General features: G+C 44.6%; 2 protein-coding genes across 2 annotated transcripts; both read left to right on the top strand.

Moving 5' to 3' along the window:
• The first annotated feature begins 7,708 nt into the window (after nucleotides 1-7,708).
• Nucleotides 7,709-9,842, top strand: LOC136521605 (GDSL esterase/lipase APG-like). The gene is made up of 4 exons (XM_066515353.1): nucleotides 7,709-8,056; nucleotides 8,182-8,312; nucleotides 8,638-8,871; nucleotides 8,992-9,842. Exons 1-4 carry the CDS (start codon nucleotides 7,789-7,791, stop codon nucleotides 9,442-9,444), a joined length of 1,086 nt encoding a protein of 361 aa, XP_066371450.1. The 5' UTR covers nucleotides 7,709-7,788; the 3' UTR covers nucleotides 9,445-9,842.
• Nucleotides 9,843-13,349: 3,507 nt separating this feature from the next.
• On the top strand, nucleotides 13,350-14,306 carry LOC136520105 (LOB domain-containing protein 22-like). Its single transcript, XM_066513505.1, has one exon. It carries the CDS (start codon nucleotides 13,407-13,409, stop codon nucleotides 14,145-14,147), a length of 741 nt encoding a protein of 246 aa, XP_066369602.1. The 5' UTR covers nucleotides 13,350-13,406; the 3' UTR covers nucleotides 14,148-14,306.
• The last annotated feature ends 8,908 nt before the right edge of the window (nucleotides 14,307-23,214 follow it).

The raw sequence follows: 23,214 nt of genomic DNA, 5'->3' as shown, positions 1-23,214 counted from the left end.
GTTGTCATATTTTACCTCTTTTGTGTCTGTGTTTTTTTATTGCCTCAACGTTAGTATATGAACACACTGACTCACACCACACACACCACACGCATGCATACTCACCTTCTATGGCGCAAGCTAGATCTACAACCTATATCTAGGTATAAGATAACACGGCTAAAAGATATGATAATTATAACACATCCATACAAGGCAACTGGAATTATTTTGGGGACGGGGAGAAACGGAGTCGATCCCAGAAATCAAACTCGCGTCCGGTTATTCGCACACCAGCGAGCAAACCGTCCGAGCTAGCGCTCGGTCTCCTTTTTTATGTCAGTGTTGGATTAATCGTACTACCATTTAGCAGTGCAATGCACACAGGTATAGGAGACGGCCATGGCTGTGACCTCTGCAGCCCCGCATGCAGCCGCCTCTTGAAGTCACTCTCGGCACCTCATAGTCCCTGGGCCTGTTTCGATGTATCCGACTAAGATTTAGCTACTTAAAATTTCAAAGTAATGTTTAGTTGATAATTTTGCGGCTGATAAATCGGCTGATGCTGTTTTATTGTGAGATAAAAACATTATAACATGGCTAATAAGTTTAAGCGAACAGGACGAATATTTAGCCAGCTAAAAGTTTTATAGCTAAACTTTAGCTAAGGTGTTTTGATGCTCCAACTAATAAACTCAGTTGAATTTTAACTAGCTTTATCTAGGTTGAAATAGCTAAATCCAACTAAATTTTAGTTGGTCTGTTAGCTGAGTTATTTGGATACCTAGCAACTAAATTTGGCCATGTAAAGTTTAGCTGGTGCATCCAGAGAGACCCATTGTGTGTAGTTCACGACTATCATTGCCTCAACACACACCATCATCATGCTGCCACAAAAAAAAGGTTCAGATCCCAAAGCATGCCCTTGGAGAAATAGAGGGGAGAACTGGAGATGCTAGGTATTGCGAGCATACTTATACACCATGTATAAACAGGCTAGACTTGGACGAAGAGAAATTTAGTTGGGTCTCATTACTTGGTAGGTCGATTGACCGCCCATTTAGGGCCATTAAGTTAACTCATTGCCAATGTGTTAAGTATCGCTAAAGTTCGAAATAGCGCTCGTAGCAGTAATATATGTAATTTTTTCAGCAACACCCTATCCAAAAGACCAAAACACTATAACGGCGCTATAACCTAGTATTTGCAAGACTAGTTTTATCATAAGTTGAGTTTCTCTAATTTTAACCAAATTTATATAAAAAGATATCAACATCTATAACACTCAATTAGTATCAACTACTCACCATGCAATCTCTTGAGAGTGTACTTATTTGAAGTTTTAGATGGTATAATGTTTTTTTTAAAACTTTGTCATGAAAGTTTAAAAAGGTTGAACTTAGAATAAATCTAAAGCGAACTGTAATTTTGAATGGAAAGAATACTTTTATTAATAGGAACTGAATGTACTTACAGTGTAGCATGAGATTCGGCCGCCACCAACTTCCAACCTTTTCTCACAAGTTCTAAAGATGTACTTTTGAATTTGAAAGTTGGGGGAAAAAATAGGAACAAGACAACTGGCGGACCCCAATGAAATCCTTCTCTGCAATCTTCGCCAGAGCACGTTGCACGCCTGACGGCCGCTCCACACTCACACCCTCGCCGCCTCGCGATGCTCGCCAGCAACCGCAGGCCCTCCGCCTCCGCCGTCCGCCGCTTCCCGCCGGGCTGCGGCCGCCACCACAACGTGGCGGCGGGGCCTCCACTGTACCACCAACTTCCAACCACCGCCGCCGCCGCCAAAACTAAACCCACACTCCCGAACCCCTCCGCGCGCGGGGGCACCAATACCGCCCCACCACCGGCAAGACGAATCCTCCCAGCAACCGCCTCCTTCGGGGCCGAGGCGCCCGGTCGCGCCGTGGGGAACGGAAGGAAGGCCGCGGCGGCGGTGACGGTTCCCCGCGTCTCGGCCGTTAGGAGGTACCCGCCGGGCTGCGGGCGAAGCGTCGCCTTGTCCAAGTCCAAGCTGCCGGATTCGGAGGGTGAAGCGGAGAGCGAGGACGGCGCGGGTAAGCCGTCGGCGGCGGTAGTGGGCCACGGTGACCCCAAGGCGAGAGCTTGGGAGGACGGGGAGGTGATGCTACCCGCGTCTGCGCTTGATCGTGCGGAGTTCAGTTCCAATGGTGGGATGACGAACGGAGGCGATGGTGACGCTGGTGCACAGGAGGAAGGTGGTGAGAAGCCTTGGGAGGTGTCTGGCCTCATGGCGGTGCCGTTCTTGCCATGGGCGCAGCATGAGAGGAGGTCGCAGCGGGCCAGCGGCTGAAGGCCTGAACCTGCCGTAAAGCATGTGCGAAACGTGGCCATTGGTTTGCTTGACTGGTTGCATTGGACCATTAGCTGATCGTACGTGTCCTTTTGGATGATGATGATCCTATTGACAGTGAAGGATTTGCTCACTTCTACTTGAGTTATAGATATGGCATCAGATGCTTTGTTTCATTAGCTGTCAAAATTATCCTATCCTGCAGTCAGAATCGCAGAATTTAATTTCTGATGGATGAGTTGTTTCATTTAATTGGTGATATCTATGCTCAGAATGCCGATATTATTAGTCAGTTACGCATTTTTTGAGCAGTTAGTAACATAGTAGTGGAACCTACCTTGCAGAGAACAGTGGAAGGCTCTCTGTTGTCTGTTGACTGCTGTATAATTTGAAGCCTTAAGCTATCCAGTGAAACACCCTTTGTGTTTAATCTTCATTATGGCAAATATCCGTATAGGATAGTCCAATTTTTCTCTTCTCAGTGCATAATTTGAAGTAACCTGATGAGGAAGCAAGCTTATGTTATGCAATTTATATAGTTTCTGTAGGCTTTCCGAGATTACTGAACCTTATATGCTCAGGTAACCTTGCACTTCAAAGTACAATTCGAAGCATTTCAGTGATGATTGTGGCAGTTGAATGCTCTTCATGTTGACTCATTGTTTTATAAGGAAAGGATGTCTCCATTCTTGTATGTTTCATGATGGTAGCTGCACTATCGCTGTTTGCACAAATGTTCTGTTCTTCGTATTTAAGAGTTAATGGGTCCTGTGAGAGTGTAACTCGTCTTGTTATGAATAAATGACAATTATGATGAAACCTGCACAACTGCTTCATAACTCAGTCTATGATGAATGGTCTTTCTTGTTTTCCCCTTCTTTTCTGTTCAATGCACTGAGGGGGTGTTTAGTTCCCCCAATTTCCAGAATTTGGCACTATGCAAAAAGAAATTCCCCGTCACATCAAACTTGCGGTACATACATGGAGTACTAAATGTTGACGAAATCAAAAACTAATTGCACAGTTTGGTTATACTTTGCGAGACGAACGTTTTGAGCCTAAGTAGTCAACGTTTGGACAATTATTACCAAATAAAAACAAAATGCTACAGTAAACACTGTAGCCACAGTGTGTCTGCCGGCGCCGACTTCGTCCGCAACTAAACGAGGGCTGAACTGTATTGCATTGTTTTAAAAGAAATTAAGAAGGTTGTGTTGTAGAAATATGAATATGCCGATGTGACATCCAACTGTTTTTTCTGCTAATTAAACATTGTCATGTATGCCCCTTTTCATATTCGTTGTTCCACGTTGGATGATTTGAACAGTTGATTCAGTTACCTATCTGTATGCTTAAACCTGTCTTGCCTGTTACCTTAGCTTTTACCTGTCTCAGTTCTGAACTCTAAATATTTGCTAGCTCTTGTGGTTCATATGATACTCCATTTACTATAGTCGTAAAGGCTTTTAAGCGAACATGCCCTTGGACCGTCAAAGAGTTCCCTTATTCATCCCCCTAGAACTAAAATTAAGGTTTCTGTAACAAAAATCACTCTGTAAAAGTCTCCCTATTCAACATCCTACATTTAGTGGTATCCTAAATTATTCTCTCTTGCTCTCAAATTTGAGATGTTATGTTGTCCACCTAACTGTTAGAGAAGAGAAATATTTAGAGAGGATTTTTTTGTTAGAATGTACCCTGCCCCTGCATGAGGATTTAGGAGAATTAAGTTTAGGATAACTCCTAGAGGTGCTCTTACTAACTCAGCTCTACCTTGCTTATCATAGTTGCTCGTGTTCTATTTGTTTCATTTATATCAGCTGAAGTTCGTTTCCAAAACTTCTTCAGCTGTCACCGACTCACCGTTAACTCATGTCGTTCTGTCGACACAGAATTTTCGTCCCGTACCGAGGACACATGCAGCAAGCCGGAAGGGTCTGCTCGATGGAGCTGTAGATCCGTCTAGCTTCAGCGCAGGGGTGGTCGATCCTGCGCACTCCTCCCGAGACGTGCCAGTCAATTTGACCCTGTAATTGACAAGGAGAGAAAGTTCATCAGTAATTAAGGGCAGAACTTGCCGGGGTTGCCAGACAGTCCCGAATGTGCGGCTATGAGAGCCGATATGAAAGGAAATCGACTAAATAGTCGATTCCAGCATATTCATGAGAATAAATCGATTAAAACTCATTGGGTCGTATAAGAAGAATCGGTTATCATTCAGGATAAATATCATTATTTAAACAAATATTAATCAATGGCAATAAGATGTCAACAATGATCGGTTTGTGCTGAGCCAATGATTACAAGTAACCGAACCCCTTTTTATATAAAGAAACAATTCAATACCATTTAACCGTTTAATAAAGATAAATCTAATGAACATGTCAGATCTCATCTATCGCTATGACCAGTGGGGCATGAGGCAGAATCATGCAGGCCGTAGAAATAACGATAGACTCGACGACCCTAACTCATTACTAATATCAGTGGGGCATGAGGCAGAATTATGCAGGCCGTAATACAATAATAAGATCATGGGGCTAACATATCTTTCAACCTATCTTTACTTCAACGGTCTCGTGATACGAACTGTTCGTGAAAGCACTCGATATCGGCTCAAACAGCCGATTCAGGCATAGCGCATAGCTAAAGTCATGGCTCATCAGGAATAAATCTATCAAATAACGATCCCCACTAGGCAGAATCACACAGGCCGTGATAACGGGCCATGGAACGATTTTCGCTAGCCAATAAATCTATTCAAGACGCAACACGCCTTAACCGCACGCTATGCACGATCAGGATTGACGTAAAACAGCCGATAAAACGTAACTCATCGTTTAAGGTGTAGATTAGATCAATTTAGATTAGCAAACGATGGGCTAAACAAGATATAAGGCCGATCTAGATCAATCCCAATCGGGCAGAGTGATATTACTGTAATTAGATAAATAATGAAAGCAATAAGCAATATCGGTAACTTAATGAATCTACCAAAGACTATCATCCTAAGGTAGAGCCGATAACTTGACATTGATCTAGTTCATGCAGTGAGGGTCGATCGGATCGATGCAGCCATACTTGAACTAGGCAAGAGTCGATAACCAACTTATACCAAAGTCGCAGTGGAGGTCGACCGGATCGATGCAGCCGTACGAACAGAGGTATAAGCCATGACGGTACTTACAACAAGCAGTGGAGGTCGACCGGATCGATGCAGCCGTACTTGCTGAAGAACTCGCCGAGATCTACTCTACTTCTACTCCTAAGGGGTGGCCGGAGCCGAAAAAGTAAATAACTGGTATATTGGATTGATTCTTGTTTTTTACAATAGCCGGGGCTTGATATTTATACCCGGGACCTGCGCATGACTCCTGTCTAAGCACGACTCATCACAAATTTTGACCCTAAAGAAATATTCCTAATTTAAGATAACTTGGACTCTAATCTTTCCCTTTTTGTAGAGTCCAACATGTTTCGTCCTGGCGCCGAACGTATCCTATGTCGTTATCCGCTGGCGCTATCTGAAGAAAGCCGATTCCAGTTTTTTGCATCCAAATCAGCTGGTTCCGATCTGCACGCAATTAATTCCTTGATGACATGATCTTGGGGGCCTTCGAGTCCCTGCGACTCTTCTTCCAAATTTTGGTGTAAACACGTTCATTGATCATTAAACTAAGTTACATATTTTTTTATGACCTGACAGGAACAAGCAAGAACCAACATGGGCAGAGTTTTTAATATTGAAAATGAAGTGAAACGAAACGTTTCTATGTATAAATTTCACCTCATCTTGTTGTCTTCAGTTATCACTAGCTTTATTTGTCATGTTTATATACCAGTTTGCCTAAATTTATGCAAAAGTTTTGAGCTTTTCTTCTCTATAATAGGTTAGAGTACAACTTGAAGCCTATTGTTGGTACATCCATGGTTTTTATTTCATATATGAATGAACCAGTGCAGGTCGTTGATATCTCCGTACGTAGTACTTTGATGTTAATTACAGCACATCTGATAAACTCTTGGCGTCCTATCACCCAGCGAACTTCAGAAATCAGAAGTAATATGTATCATATAGTGGACTGGAGGGCAGCCATTTAAAGCCATGGCATCTACAAAAAAATACGGGTATGTGTCAAAATCAACATGGTCCTTGTTAGGTATAACCGTATAGGCTCATTTTAGCTTCGAGGAAAACGTGTCATGTTGTTAGCTGTTTCTAGGAAAGCTCTTGTGCATCCATGCATCTTAGAATAGTAATAGTATGCACTGTAAAAGGCCACTGCATTCACCATTTGGAAACAGAGCAGATTCTGAGTACCTGAACTAAAGAAACTTGCCACAATAATCTGGTCGCTGGATCGATAGTTGACGCATCCATCGGTAACACATGGCGCATTTAGTCTGACATCTTCTTGGTCAAGAGATATGTCTGGGCCCTGTTTAGTTCCATCAAATTCCTAACTTTGACACTATGCAAAAAGAAGTTCCACGTCACATCAAACTTACGGTACATGCATGGAGTACTAAATGTTGACGAAATCAAAAACTAATTGCATAGTTTGGTTGTACTTTACGAGACGGACGTTTTGAGCCTGATTAGTCAACGATTGAATAATTATTACCAAATAAAAACAAAACGACACTATAGCTGGCAATTCGGGCGAACTAGACATGGCCCTGATCGCTGGCAGACATTGAAGGAAGTCACAGGGCTGGGGTAGCATTGGGCCATTTCTTTCAGATTCAATGGCGATAAAGCCTTCCGAGCTGTCACCGTGTACTCGGAGGATCTCCATTCCAGTAGCTCCGGTCCACTGCACTAGTTTCTTCTTCACCACAGGACCACTGCCCGCCGGTGCTCCTGCCGGACATTTCCGGTTGGACTGAACCCAGTGCACGAGCTGCAGCCTCATCTGCAGAATCCATGCCCGTGTTGCCTACAACATGTGCAATAACTCGCCAGTGGTTGCCTGGTAGCTGTCCTCAATCCTCATCCTGTTCCTGAACGCAGGTGGCGCTGGACCGGAGCGCCGCCTGCCTGCGTCGTCAGTTCGTCACGGCGTCAGCCGCCGCAGCGTCGTCGTCTCAACCACCGCTGTGTTTCCCTATCACCCTAATAAATAGTCGCCATTGCAGATGGGAGAATCGAATCGATGGCGGGGATGCATGGCAGGGCAGGGCAGCATGGACTGGGCTCGGCGGTTCGCCATGCGCACGTCCCGTTTCGACACGGCGTCATCATGCCGCACGCGGCACAGTGCGTGCCCTGACTCCGGGTGACAGACAGCTGGGCCCTGCTGATTAAGGCCGGCCCGCCGGGGTGCCTGTCAGCACAGCTTGGCCGACACTTATATAAAGCTCACACAAGACACGGCCGGTTGCATTACACCAGGGCACGGCGTGCGCTGCGTTGCGTGTGGTTGGAGTGTTTCAGAGCAGAGCTGAGAGCGCTCGTCGTCTCGATCCGAGCTCAGATGATGATGGCACCGCAGGCGCAGGGGAGGCGGGTGTCGATGGTCCTGGCGGTCCTCCTCCTGGTGGTGGGGATGGGAAGCCACGGAGGCGAGGCGCAGCCGCTGGTGCCGGCGGTGATGACGTTCGGCGACTCGACGGTGGACGTCGGGAACAACGACTACCTCCACACCATCATCAAGGCCAACTTCCCGCCCTACGGCAGGGACTTCGCCAACCACGTCGCCACCGGGAGGTTCTGCAACGGCAAGCTGGCGACCGACATGACTGGTACGTACGCTCCTGAATGCACTTGTTCGATGGCTTATTTCCCGGGTGCATGCAGTTTTGGTTTCTGATGAACGGAGTGGAGATGTTGTGCGTCACAACTTCGTCTGTGCATGGTTGTATTGCAGCTGACACGTTGGGGTTCACCACCTACCCTGCTGCGTACCTCAGCCCGCAGGCGTCAGGGCAGAACCTCCTGATCGGCGCCAACTTCGCGTCCGCGGGATCTGGGTACTACGACCACACGGCACTGATGTATGTAAGTATCATCATCACACCTCTCGAACTCCAAGGAGTACGTCAAAATCTTGGCACACGAAGAGAAATACACTCTGAAGTGAACATCTTGTGCGTGCGTATTAGCATATTCATGCATGCTCCAAGCCTCTCAAAACTCAAATCGTGAAACCAATATTCATCATAAATCTTGCAGATATCTATAGCCCTCTCGTTGCTATCTTTTGTGGTACCACAACCGGTGTACATGATTAGCAGATATTGCATAGATGTGGGTGTAAATGACCTAACTTGGGACAAACAAACTGTACATGTGTGTGGTGTGGTGTGACCCCGCTGTCCCGCAGCACGCGATCCCACTGTCCCAGCAGCTTGAGTACTTCAAGGAGTACCAGTCGAAGCTGGCGGCGGTGGCCGGCGCCGGGCAGGCCCACTCCATCATCACCGGCGCTCTCTACATCATCAGCGCCGGCGCGAGCGACTTCGTGCAGAACTACTACATCAACCCCTTCCTCTACAAGACGCAGACCGCCGACCAGTTCTCCGACCGCCTCATCGGCATCTTCCACAGCACCGTGTCGGTGAGCAAACCACCTCGCTAGCTGCTACCTACATCTCCTCGTCGTCGCCAACCTGCTGCATGCTCCGATCGACGAGACGATCCTCTTGAACTGACTGCTGCTACGCCTGTACATATGCAGCAACTGTACGGCATGGGAGCGCGGCGCATCGGCGTGACGTCGCTGCCGCCGCTGGGGTGCCTGCCGGCGTCGATCACGCTGTTCGGGCACGGCAGCAACGGGTGCGTGTCGAGGCTCAACAGGGACTCGCAGAGCTTCAACCGGAAGATGAACGCCACCGTGGACGCGCTGTCGCGGCGGTACCCGGACCTGAAGATCGCCGTGTTCGACATCTACACGCCGCTCTACGACCTGGCCACCGACCCGCGGTCGCAGGGGTTCACGGAGGCCAGGCGGGGCTGCTGCGGGACGGGCACGATCGAGACCACGGTGCTCCTCTGCAACCCCAAGTCGGTCGGGACGTGCCCCAACGCCACGTCCTACGTCTTCTGGGACGCCGTCCACCCGTCCGAGGCGGCCAACCAGGTCCTCGCCGACTCCCTCATCACCGAGGGCCTCATCCTCGTCACGTAAACCACGCTGGATCGGAGACTGCTTGTGGGGCCAGCCAGCGTCTGAACTACTCGGCCTGTTCGGTTGGCTGGTTCGTATCGTTGCTGGTTCATTTATGCGAGAGAGAAGTACTGCTGGCTGATTCATGTAAATAATATCCATGTGAGGGGGTTAGCCAGCCAGCCCCAGCCGATCGGGCTGACTATCTCTATCTGAAAGGAAATAACGTCGTCGTTAGGATGGGGGCATGCATCGTTTTGGTTTGCTTCAAATCGATCAAACTACACAAAAGTCGTTAGGTGCCTACTGGATCGGACTCTAAACGTATACTATATCTGTAAAATTGTTCCATTTTCTTGTTTTTCTTTATGTTAATTAATGTTTTCGGAAGTATAAGGCACATGAATGAACTTCTATTATTGTCAAATTCGAGTTGACGTCTGTGTGTGTAGACGCAAGAGAAGAGGCAGATTTTATCTGATCATGCATTGATCAGGATACATCTGTGCTACCCTGAGTCTGTAACTCTGACAAACCAGTAGGGTCAAAAAAAAAAAGAAATATAAAATGAAAAGAAAATAAAAAGGATGCGGGCGGACGGATCCAAACTGAGGGTATTTTAGAAATAATATAATAAAAATGATTATAAGAAACACTTCACTTTTTAACATTAGATTAGACAAACAGATGGATAGAATAGATAAAGGGTAAAGATAGAGATTATTATAAATTATTTTTTTATGATAAAAATGTGTGTGCCCCACGTTCATATGCACTGTAATAATAAAGTAAAAAGTCGATAGATAGATGCATATTTACAATCAACACTTCAGCTATTTTGTTGACATCTTAAGTGCAAAATTAGAAGCGAATTTTTTCTATAAATAAAAGGAAAAGCGGATCCAATGTGTCGAAGCTGGCGCATGGGCAGAGAGACGTGATAGAGCAGCGTCCTTGCTCCTCTGTTGTGCCACCCAATCCTTCGATGGCAAATCATGGCACTATTTTTATAATACAGATGGCTAAAGGACCCAGGCCCGATGAGCACCCCTAGGCATGACCACCGGATCAAACAATAGACCAGTGTTCATCGAGTACTCATCACCATCAGCTTGCACCACTGACTGGTCGTGACTAAATGCGCGTCACCGTTGGGTCAAGTTGTGATCTGACCGCGACCAGAGGATCATCACCGTCGGATAAATCTATGAACCGGTGGTAACCATGTTGTCGTCAACACCAAATCAAGCGCTAAAATGGCCGTGATATTACCGTCGATATTTCACCATCAACAATAGGATACATTACATACTAAAACATTTGGCTTTACTTAACTATAGAAATAATTTGTGTATTTGTCATGTGTCTTTTGCAGTTGTGTGGGTTACATCATACTCCCTCCGTTCCTTAATATAAGCCATATAGATTTCTAAAGAAAATTTCAAAATATAGGTACGTATCAGCTCCCACGCCGATTAGTTTGGAAACCTTTCCACCGTACGTAGCACATGCCCAACCAATACTTTAGATTTAGGAAGCAATATGATTGGGAGAGAGAAGATGGCCTGATTTTTCTTTTTTTCCTCGGTCTCACATCCTTCCCCAAGCCATGCATTAATATTGGTGTAAAAACTATATGACTTATATTAAGGAACGGATGGAGTATATCACAACGTTTGGCTTTACTTTAAATAATTTGTGTATTTGTGATGTTCTATAATATAATTTAGGTTGTTTAAATAGTATCCATATGATTTTCTTTTTATTTTTCCTATATTACGTGGGATTCTATTTTTGTTTTTTCCCTATGCTTTGTTCTATTTTTATTATTATTTTTTATTTATGTAATGTTATTGTCGGTGTTTCGAGTTACATAGTAAATTTCTAGTATTGCGCGTCTGGCTCGGATGGTGTGCTTAAAGAATACGAGGTTTATACTGGTTCGGGCAGAAAGTCCATACGTCCAGTTCGTCGCCGCTGCTCGTATTACTAGCACTGAAAGTTTATAGTAGGGGTTATAAACGAGCGAGAGAGGGACAGGTCCCAAGTCTCTGATGTGCGTGTGCTCCTAAGGCATGTTAGAGCGTGTGTTTTGATGTCTACAGCCGTGTGGAGTGGTGAACCGCCGTCCTCCCTCCTGGGGCGTCCTGCTTCCCTTTTTATAGACGAAGGGGAAGAGCAGGTTACACAGAGAAAAAGAGCGAGAAGAGACGAGGAGAGGAATGCTTCCAGGACCACCGGGCCTTTCTTCTCCTTTATGCGGGTCCCATCGATACTGCAGATGGTGATAGGGACGGCTCCACGCCGGGCACCTATTCGCCGCTGATGCCACGCCCCGGCGTTATCAGCGGGTCATGATGTCCCATTCCGTCCCGGCGGGTGACGCGACGAAACAGCGTGCTGGTCAGCGGCCGTACAGGGAGTATGCATCATAGTGATCATACGTCCGTCACTGTTGGTGATGTGAGTTCCCTGGAGTGACATGTCGCGGGCACGGGTCATGTTGAGATGTGCCCGCTCCCTGCACGATGCCAGAAGTTTGACCTCGCGGGCTTCCGTCAGGAGCTGCGTCTGAGGGGTCGGGCGAGACAGAGCCCCCGATCCAGAGACCGGGCGAGGTGGGGCCCCTGACCCAGAGGTCGGGCAAGGCGGGGCCCCCGGTCCAGAGGTTGGGCGAGGCGGGGCCTCCGACCCAGAGGTCGGGCGAGGCGGAGCCCGCGCACCTGGGGGTCGGTTGGAGCTGTAGTCGCGCTCTTGACTGCTCGAATGAATCATTGTTGATGACCATTAGCTCCTTCTCTTCGGGTACCCTAGTATTGGTCCCCGATAGTTATGATACTATTTATCTATTCCTATATATATTTTTATAGTTTTGTTTTTTTTACTTTTATGGATAATATAATACCAATGGCATGAACAAATAATTTGTTCTTCTAAATCTAGAATATTGTTCTCCTAAATCAAGTATATTTTTTTCCTAAAGTCGGAACGTTATATTCTGAACCTAGAACATCGCATCTGCTAAGTAAAAGAAAAAATTATATCTTCATAAGATAAATGTTTGTTAATAAATTTTGTTTTAAATATATCAACGTAGAGTATATCCACGTTCGTTAAAAGAGAGATTCTTCCTTTCAGCGTTTTTAGTAATTGGAACTTATTTTGGATCCTCCGCTTGTGATGTGAACTATTGACTTTAAAAGTTCCGTAAAAATTGTTGTCAAAAAAAAAGTTCTGCAAAAACTATTACGGGTGTAAAACTGTAGTTACCATGAATTCTGGAATTGAATTTATTCTAATAATTATAATTTAGACATAGATTAATTAAGCTAATATAGTTTTATATGAAATATATTTATATATTTATTGTTAGATATACAAGAGATATACTTATATGTTGCATTTCTATTATAGGAAAGTGAGTTAAAGGATATGTTATAAGTTAGAGAGTAGAATTATAGCACAATGATCTATAGAATCTATTTTTTTTTACTCTATAAATTTGAGATAGGCTTATTTGTGAGTTTAAAAAAGTTACGGAATATCAAATTCCAATCAAATATCCTAATCCACTGAGTAGATTTTAATTTCACTAAAAAGAAAGATCCAAACGGCCTCCGGAATCTTTCTTTTCTGCTTCGCTGGCCTAAAGAAAAAGGTGACCCCGATCCAAATGTTGTGTTCGTTTCAAAAAAAAAAAAATGTTGTATTATTCTTGTCAATCAGAACTGAAAGCCTTACCAGACCTACAGAAATAGTCGTAAATACAACGGATGGATAATTCAGCCCATAAATAAAATTCAACCCACTTACGAATGCGCAGGAGAAGTTTGGCAGCGACCGACTGCCGTCCGATCGATCGGCGCCGCGGAGGGCGTTGGGCGCGGGAGCAGCCGCGGCGGCAGCGGCAGGCGGCCAGCGGGCGTGGTGGCTTGAGGACTCGGGGGCTTGAGCGGGCAGCATCCTGCGAATCGCGGAGCAGCATGCCAACACCACCGGCGGCGCAAGATGCGCCGACGTGGTCTTCGTCATCTGGCGGCGTGATTTCGTCAGAATCCGCCTCACCGTCGTATTCCTCGCCCTCGGATCCGTCCTCGTCCTCGCCCCCGGCCCCGGTCCCTAGCAGCAGCAGCGCGCCGGCGCCGTCATCTGACAGCAGAGGCGCGTCGGCGCCTTCGCCACCGCCGTCGTCGTGCGCCGCGTGCAGGCACCAGCGGCGCAAGTGCCCGCCGAACTGCCTCCTGAAGCACTACTTCGTCGCCGATGAGCCCGACAAGTTCCGGAACGCGCTCCGGATGTTCGGCGTCAAGAACTTGCAGCGCATGCTCCAGAAGGTTCCGCCGCCGAGACGGGACGTGTGCGTGCAGACCATCGTCTACGAGTCCAACCTACGCGCGGCGGACCCCGTGCGCGGCTGCTGCAGAGTAATCCAAGATCTGGAGAACCAGCTCATGGACACCGCCGTCGAGCTTGAGGTGCTGCGGCGACGGCTGGAGTCGTACCGGCAAATGACGCGCGGCTCCCAGCCCCAGCCACCTAATCCTCTGGCGATACAGCAGCAATTGATGGCAAGGACAACAAGCGACGACATGCAAGACCCATACGGCGTGCCAGCGCCACCGGCGGCGAACGAGCTCACCGCGACACAGCCACAATTATCCGCGATGGAGATGGAGCCGCAATTATCGCCAGTGCAGCCACAGCTCTCCACGACGCCGCCATAATTCTGGGCGGTGCAGCCACATGTCTCTGCCACGACTCTCCGCGACGCAGCCGCAGCAGCTCTCTCAGCGGTACAGCGACAACCGGCAATGCGTCGGCAAACGGCACGCGAGGCAACAACGGTGATATGGCTCGAGAAAGCATAGTGCAGATGTCATGGCACTGCCTTCAACTAATTCCATGTAATTACTCTTCTTGTTCTCTCTCCGGCTCAGATCATGTTGCTGGTACCATAATGTTGTCATCGACCTTCTCGTTGCTAATGCCTTTTGTATGCCATTAGCATTGAAATAAATGCACTAGATGGTATGGTGACAATTTTATTTTTCATATTGGTTAGCCAGCTCTTCATTAGATTACATTACATTCTTGGATATGTGGAATGGTTATTCATTACTTTGTTCTGAATTTTGTTGTGCTTCTTTGAATTTTTTTTCACACTAGCAAACATGCATGTTCATTGCAAGGGGATCTACAACTCGGCTTGAAGGTTTATTTAGCGATATTGTCATGCCTTCTAGATTATCTTAGAATTAGACTCCACATATACCGTGCCTGGGCACTGGGCACACATTGCTCTAACCCGTATGGGCACGAAAGGCTTTGAAATTTATCCAATGATCGCGTCATATGTTTCAATTGGTTTTAGAATCAAACTCTGTACCGTGCCACAACACGTTGCTCTAACTCGTACTTTAATTGGACACATTGTTCTAACACATGTGTTGGCTCTCCGCCTTGTCACCTACTCACCTTCACCCTCTTCCACAAGGTTCATTGTGTTGCACTCGTAGGAGAGGTGGTAGCTTCTGGGGCGGGTGGTAGTTTCCGGCGCTCTTAGCCTTGAAACCAAAGTCATCACTGGAGGAACACTCGAAAGAGGTCGTTGATGGATGGCAGTGCATAGTTCGCCATCCCGACGAATTTGGAGTTGGGAGAGTGAGGGTGTGTCTGCCGCACGAGCTCACTCTAGAAGACGAATGACACATTTCTCATGCCAAGAGGGAACTCAACCATGGAACTGTAGAAGTCACTCTCCAGCAGGAGGGGTACCTCATTAGAGTGCTAGCCAAAGGTGTTGGCCAACGTGTAGAACATGTGGCGACAATCTTCGGGTGGGACATCAGGCCCGAGGTAAGCGTCGACCCGACGCTTGAGTGCATCTACGTTAATGAGAGTCATGCCATTAAGGGCACAGCACACTAGGGCCTCCTCCACCTAAGGAGGCTCCAAGTCATAGAGCTACAAGTCGCTAAGTCGATCGGTGACGAGTTCCAATATTTTGAAGTGGAAGGACTAGCCTACAGTGAGCGTGCAGGCGAAGTGGGTTCACCTCGCATGGTTAATGGTGAACTTAGCACTACTATCATTTTTCATGGTTTGGTAGTCTGGTTTTATTGAGGTGGCTTGTTGGCCCGTCTATCAAGCTTTCAACAACCCTACAAGGTTGTCTCCGTACCTTGAGCACTTGATCTCATGTTGGATATAACATGACTCTACTCAATACTTCTTTTCTACTAGAGATGCCTTTTGCCCCCTCGGGTGGGGATGAACTCAATAGCCCCACACAAATCAATCTCCTGAGCACCAACACAATCTTCCTTGTTGTGCTTTGATGGAGTCAATAACACCAAAGCCGTCTAGGTGGCGGCAACCATCAAGAGTAACAAGAAAACCCGATTGCTTTCTCAACAATCTTCCAATGCCACTCATTGAAATAACTCAATGCAATGTACTAGAATGTTGGCCTCAAATTCAAAGATGAAATCCAAGTCAAGTATGTGAGTGGAGAGGCTCTAAGTGGCTCTTGTATGTGTATGAGGCTTGGGGCCAAGAGTTCTAACACCGGGGCAACGAAGCTATATATAGCCCTACGCACTCAACTATCTATTATGCTCTTACTGTGTACTTTTTCATGAGTATGAGTACTAGATAGCTCTGATGTGCAACTGGTGTGCACCACTAAAGCTAAAGAAATTCCCAACCATCATGTGTGCATTGTGCAAAATTGTTATTTTAAAGTCTGGTGTGAGCAACAGAGAATTCGGGTGCACTCCACAACTATGGTTTTGACAAGTACATGTATTAGGAGTAGTTCTAATTGCAGGAAAAGGCTAAGAAGACACTTATTTATGTAAATCATATGCATGGTCGATTATCGCTTTTAGTTGATACAAACCAATAATGCATATCGTTGAGGGAAGTAATCGAGGACTTGGGATGTTCTTTGGAGAACTTCATATTCTTAGATTAGACAATGAGATTTCCATACATTCCCATGGTGTGTCACATAACTCAATATTTGACTTGCGGCCGAAGCTTCTCAGGAGTTGTCAAAGGTCAATGCACAACTGAGGTTTTATTATTTTATCTTAGAATTGTTGTTGTGCTTTCTGTTAGAAAATCTATCTTATTGAAATAAATTTGCAGAAACACATTGTTGCAGGATTATGTACAATGGCGCTCATTTGGTTAACACAATCTCTATACCCAATCCAAATGTACATAATCAGACGCAATGTTAAAAATCTGAGTACGCATGGTTGTAGAATTGCAAAAAGTCTTGTTGATATATTTGTGGAAGCACATCATAAGTTCAAGACTGGGGGGCAACATTGGTATAAAGGATTTTATTGTACACAATGGTTGAGCTGAGGTGACAAGGATTCTCATTTCCTGAGTGGCAAGTGACTATAAAAAGCTTGCCAACATTTGGAGGCATTTTATTCACACAAAAATCTCCTTAGGTCAGTGATTTGATAGATACCTTAAGGGCGTAGAAAGAGTAGCCTTTGTGCCATCATACAACAGATCTAATGTCTTATCAAAGATAGTTCAGATGTATGAATCAATGACTAAAATAGATCCAAAAAAACTTTTAGGGGTGTTGTGAATAAAGTGCAATGTGGTGCTTGGATTACAGGAGTTCACAAGGCACACATCTTTGGGACAACGCTGGACCATCACATAAATACATATGGAAGGCCATATTATGAATTAATAGGTTTTGGATGCTTCAGGTTTTAGACAAACTTCATAGCTTATGCTTCAGAAGAAAAGTTAATTTAATACTAGATCTCAAAACATGCCTTACTCTCTTCTCGCTTCTCTGAATAATAGTTTATTTTAGATTATTTTTGTTAGGACTAGTGTTCCGAACATGTTATGAAGAGAGTAGAGGACAGAGAGCTTGGCAGTGAATAGGGGGACACATTAGAATTTTGAGGGCACAAAAATGAGTAAGGGGGTGGGAGTCTCTTGCCCTCATGCCCTTGGGCACTATATATAGGCAATGTATGTTTACAAGCGGCACCTTGGTGGGGGTGGTTTTTACATGCCACTTCGCTGGCACTAGTTGGGCTCTTCAGTGTGGAGACTTGGCCCATATGCAATATGGGCTTCCCTCAAGAAGCCCCTCAGCTACTAGGTTATGGTCGGTACTGCATGACCTAATAGATGCTCATACAAGAAGAGGCACAAATACAACTCGAACTTTGGTTGCGAGGATCGCCCTTCACAACCTACACGTGCTTGCCTCAATAACTCCATCCCAAAAACCCTGTCGGAAAAAAGCATGGAGAAAAGAGCATACACACAACTCTAGCCTATACATGTGCTCACTCATGAGGCTTCTAGGTCCAAGTGCCTTGATGTTGACCTTCCTGATGTCTTCATTGTTGGGCTTCATCTCCTTCTGCCACTCCTATGACATGGTTCATCGGCTTCACTCGGCATGTCCGTCTTTTCCTATAGCTCTCTTCGAGAATGGGTGTAGTCATCGTAGTCAAAGTAGTTGTGGTCAAAGAAGGTTGTCGTGAAGCCTCCAAATCTTCTCTCAAGAGCGTCGGGCAAAAGCGTTCACCCTTCGGAGTGGTTGGTCTTTCGATATGCTCCCCTAGCTCCTCTTGGCCGGCGCTTGTCACCAAATCCTCAACTGCGCTTGGTGTTGCCGACATAGTCATAGTAGTGGAAGTAGATGTCCGGACCGAAGTTATCGATGAGCCCCTCAAGCCGAAATGGTTGATGAAGGTGTGGTAGACCTTAGTGCCGCCCTGCAAATATGTTTGGCGAAGGCGATGTTGATGTAGACGTTGATGGTGTCGGCAAAGCCCCTCATGTCGTTGTGTTGACTAAGGCAAGTTGTTTTGGTTTACTAAAAGTGTAGGCGAAGACCCTGCTACAAAGGTATTTGGTAGAGGCGATGTTGTTGTAGTCGCCGAAGATGGTGGCAAAGCCCCTTATGCTGAAGAGTTTGGCGAAGGCGATGACACAGTGTAGACACCGAAGGTGTCGGCGGAGGCAGTGTTGGTGTAGACGCCAAAGGTGTTAGTGAAGTTCCTTTTGCCGAAGGACAGAGAAGTCACACAAAAATACATCTAAGTTGATAGGGTGCATTTTAGGGACTTAGATTGAGTGTTATATAGTTTCGTCGAATATCAACTTGCTGGTAAGTTTTTCGACACTCAAAAAGACACTTGCTTTCTACTTTGTGCAAAAGATGGTTAGTCATTTCATATAATATGCCTCGATAGTGCGAAGACTTTTGCTTCGCGTTTTGATGCCCGTGTAGGTTCTGGACTTCTTCTAGGTTTTTGTTGAGTCCTGGTGCCCGTATATGCTCGGGATATTTTCCAAGTGTTTGTTGAGTCATGTGCCCACGTATTTTGGAGACTTCTTTATGGCAGAACCGCCTAATTTAATCCACTTCCAAGAGTACTTGTCTTCCATTAGACACTAAGTACCCGGGTAGCACATTACATCAGACAGTTTCGTTGAATACACCCAATAGGAGAACTAAAAAATCCACATTTTTCATAGGATCATAAATAAGTGAATAAATCTTACAACATTCTTAGTCCATTTTATACACCACAAGATTATATAAAATCAGAGTTATTACAACATAAATTTTATACAACTGCAAAAAGAACAATTATAGTGTAACATAAGTAAAAATTGATATATTTCAGGTTTACATATTTTTTATCTTGTGGCATAAATAAACATGTGACCAGAGTTGCAGCAGAAATAAACATCTATTTGTTTAAACATTTAAATAATGTAAACAATTATACAAGACATGATAGTAGAGTTTCAAGACTTTTCTTTATAAAAACATTTGGTGGTGGTTATAAATAAAAACTACAATTGCGGCGTAAAAGTAATCCTAGATAAGCCCATCAGGAGGTATCCATACACAAGAGTTAGCTCTAGCATCCACCTGTTACCTACAACATGGGGAATAAAATCCTGAGTACTCAAGTGTACTCAAGAAGACCTACCTGACAGGAGAAAATAAAATGACTTGAAGTATATGTAAGGCTTATTTAGTTTGCTGGTTTGTTGAACTTAGAGGAAGCATTACTAATAGTGCATCCTTATATTCAAAGTTTTAGCAGTCATGATTAGTTCATTAGCTAAACATTCTATGTAAGCACATGTACTACTTTCAAGTATGTGGCAAGCAAACATAAACATTTTAAGTCATTATCTATGTTGCAGTTCTTAGTTCTTACTACAATGCTAGACAGTTGCCAAGCAGGTACCATCTCAGTGAACCGATGACTCCCAACTGAGTACCCCAAACACACGTCTTGTCTGAACCCAAAAGCACAGAAAGATTAGACCTTCCCAAACCTGTCACAGGGTCCAGTGTCCCCGCACAACTTGGACTCCAAATCCAACCCTGCAGCATATGTGGTAGTTTGTTGCCCTTGGAGCTCCACCTGTCCCTGCCTCCATACCAGTCGGCCCGGATGGAACCGGATACCATGACAAGTAAGGTACGCAAGCCTTCCTGGCCCCATGATACAAGTATGTGAAGGGACATTCGAAACTTAGACACATGGTCTAGACAACAAATGGTCCTTATTTGACTTAGGCGGGAAAGTGTGCACCCAGAACATATATGCATGTTTATCCAAAAATGTGCTAGGTTAAACATTCTCTACTCGTTTTCTATACTTACTAGGTAGTGTGCCCGTGCGTTGCTATGAGACAACTAAATCTTTTGTACTAAAAACACACGGATCGCACGATAAGATAACAATACTGTTAAATTAAATACCGACGTCAAAGTGACATTTAATTCAAAAAGAAAAGTTCATGAAATTAACACAGTCACGGAGAGCGCAACGTCGCAGGCTCACAAACTCTATTGTATAAACTTTTTCGTGATACGGCTAAGATAATATTTTATATCGGTAAAAAGAATTATACGATATCCATTTCTTTCATACGCCAATAAATCCATGAATAAGTTCCGCTGCATCTCTATATAATCATGTACACACAGGTTCGAGTATATATGCAAATAGATTCGTATCCGTGCGTTGCTATGGAACAGCTAAACTTTTATACTAAAAACATACGGATTGCACGATAAGATAACAATACTGTAAAAATATATGACCAACGTTAAAGCGACATTTAATCCAAAAAGCTAAGTTCATGAAATTTACATAGTCACAAAGAGTGTGGCGTCGCAGGCTCACAAACTCTACTGTGTAGATCTTTTCGTGATGCGGCTAAGATCATTTTTTATACCGTCAGAAAGAGATTTCCGATATCCATTTCTTTCGTGCGCCAATAAATCCACGAATAAGTTCCACCACATCTCCATACCATCCTGTATACGGCGCTGGCAAGCGAATTAGCCACAACTTATGTATTTAGTTTTATAATTAGCTCATGTTTAGTTCTCCTAATTGATATCTAAAAATTCAATATGACAGGGACTAAAGTTTAGTCCTAGAATCCAAACACCCCCTAACTCTCGACTCCTGCTGGCTGCTCACTTGCACCACCATGCCTATGTGCCTGCACGTATATACTCTAATGACAGAACGTCTAAGATGATCTTTATTGTCCACCCTTTGAAAATATCATAACTTTAAGGTTGCCATTTGTATATGATGTAGGATTAGGATGCTTTGCACTGATCCATGAGGGTGTCCATGAGAGTCAAAATTTTTTATGCCATTATGATGTCTAAGCTTACCAATCAGACAGAGACGAACTTGAGTGTTAAAATATTTTCAACACTGCATTCATATACTCCATCTCTCCCAAAATAAAATTCATTCTCGCTTCGCGAGAAGTCAACTTTTTTTAACTTCGACCAATTATATATAAAAGAATATTAATATTTATAATACATAATTAGTATCATTACATAGACCATTGAATATATTTTCATAATAAACTTATTTGGAGATATAAATATTGCACGTATTTTTTACAAATCTAGTCAAAGTTGAGAAAGTTTGACCTGCACACATCCTATAATGACTTATATTTTAGGGCAGAGGAAGTATATGCTAATAGGAGTAGTGACTGGAAGTCGTGATGAACACAATAATACTTTCATATTATATGCTAATAGGAGCACGAAGAAACGTAGGGGAATAAACCTATATACTAATGGTGGGAATATTCGTTTAGGAAATTGCAGAAGGTTCACTAGTCTCACCATGTATAACCTGCACATCTTTTATTTGGCACCACTGATGTTCTCAAGGAGCAGCCACTTTTTAATTTCAGGTCTGCATGCTGAAAACACAAAAATTAAGGGCCAACCTCATTGAGTCGTCTTGTTTGATCTTTGCCAATTGTCTTGCTTGAGCTTTGCGAATAAATTATACCATTGGCAAAGACTAACACATAAAGAGATAGAAGTTGCAAGAATAAAGCTAGGTGACCTACTATGCACCCAGCCTAAATTTAATACCCTCCAAATTATGGACAATATCATATGATCCGGTTTATGTGGAGATGAAAGATATCTGACCGAGAGAGAGGGGCACCACATGATTGTTTCCTTCCATGCATGATTATTGTTTCCTTCCATGCATGTGGCCTCAGGTGATCGATTTGTTTTCTTTAAAGCAGGCGGGGATCGCAGGGATGGCAGTTTCTTTTTTCTATTGCGTGGTGCATGATTATCGTTTCCTTCCATGCATGTGGCCTCAGGTGATTGATTTGTTTCCTTCAAAGCAGGCGAGAATGAAAGCTCTAGTTTGGTTTTGGTTAATTGATGAAACCCTAAGTGCTAACCTAGTTTATCTAAGTGATTATGAGATAGGTAGCACTACTCCAAGAGTTGAAGCAAAGATGAAGATCATAACAATGGTAATGGCATGGTGATGATCAAGTGCTTAGTCTTGGAAAAGAAGAAAGAGAAAAACAAAAGGCTCAAAGCAAAGGTATATTTGATAGGAGCCATTTTATTTTGGTGATCAAGACACTTAAAGAGTGTGATCACATTTAGGATAGATAACCGTACTATTAAGAGGAGTGAAACTCGTATCGAAATGCGGTTGTCAAAGTGCCACTAGATGTTCTAACTCATTGCATATGTATTTAGGATCTAGTGGATCACTAACACCCTTGAAAAGGTTTGTGAAAATATGCTAACACATATGCACAAGGTGATACACTTAGTGGTTAGCACTTTTGAACAAGGGTGAAGAAGATAGAGGTGAGTGGAGTCAGTCCAGCTGATCATCCACTGACCGGATGCTGATCTCGGTCTGATCGGACGCTGGAAGCTACGTCCGATCGCGCTGACTTAGCGACGCAGTGTTTAGAGTATTGCACCGGACACTGGTCTGTGTCCGGTCGAGGTGGACCGGACGCATTCGGTCGAAGAAAACTGGATTTCGACCCTTACTATAAACGACCGGACGCTGGGGTTTAGCGTCTGGTCAGTTTTGCTGGAGCGTCCGGTCAGCTTCGTAGTCGTTGAAATCTGACGAACCACGTTTAAAGCTGGTGACGCGTGGCATCCATCGGGCGACCGGACGCTGAGGTCCAGCGTCCGGTCAGCCCGCGTTATGCCCAGTGAAGGGGTATAACGGCTCTATTTCGTGGGGGCTTCTATTTAAGCCCCATGGTCGGTTGAAGCTTACTCTCTTGCACATTTTCATTGTTATAGCATACTTGTGAGTTTAGCCAAAGCCCTTCCACTCATCTTCATCATTGATACATCATCATTGTGAGATTGGGAGTGAATCCAAGTGTATTGCTTGAGTGATTGCATCTAGAGGCACTTGGTATTCATGTTGCGCT

Source organism: Miscanthus floridulus, chromosome 18 (genome assembly GCF_019320115.1).
Source record: "Miscanthus floridulus cultivar M001 chromosome 18, ASM1932011v1, whole genome shotgun sequence".
NCBI classification, from domain to species: domain Eukaryota; kingdom Viridiplantae; phylum Streptophyta; class Magnoliopsida; order Poales; family Poaceae; genus Miscanthus; species Miscanthus floridulus.
Note: the sequence above shows the minus strand (reverse complement) of the source record. Positions and strands in the feature narration are given on the sequence as shown.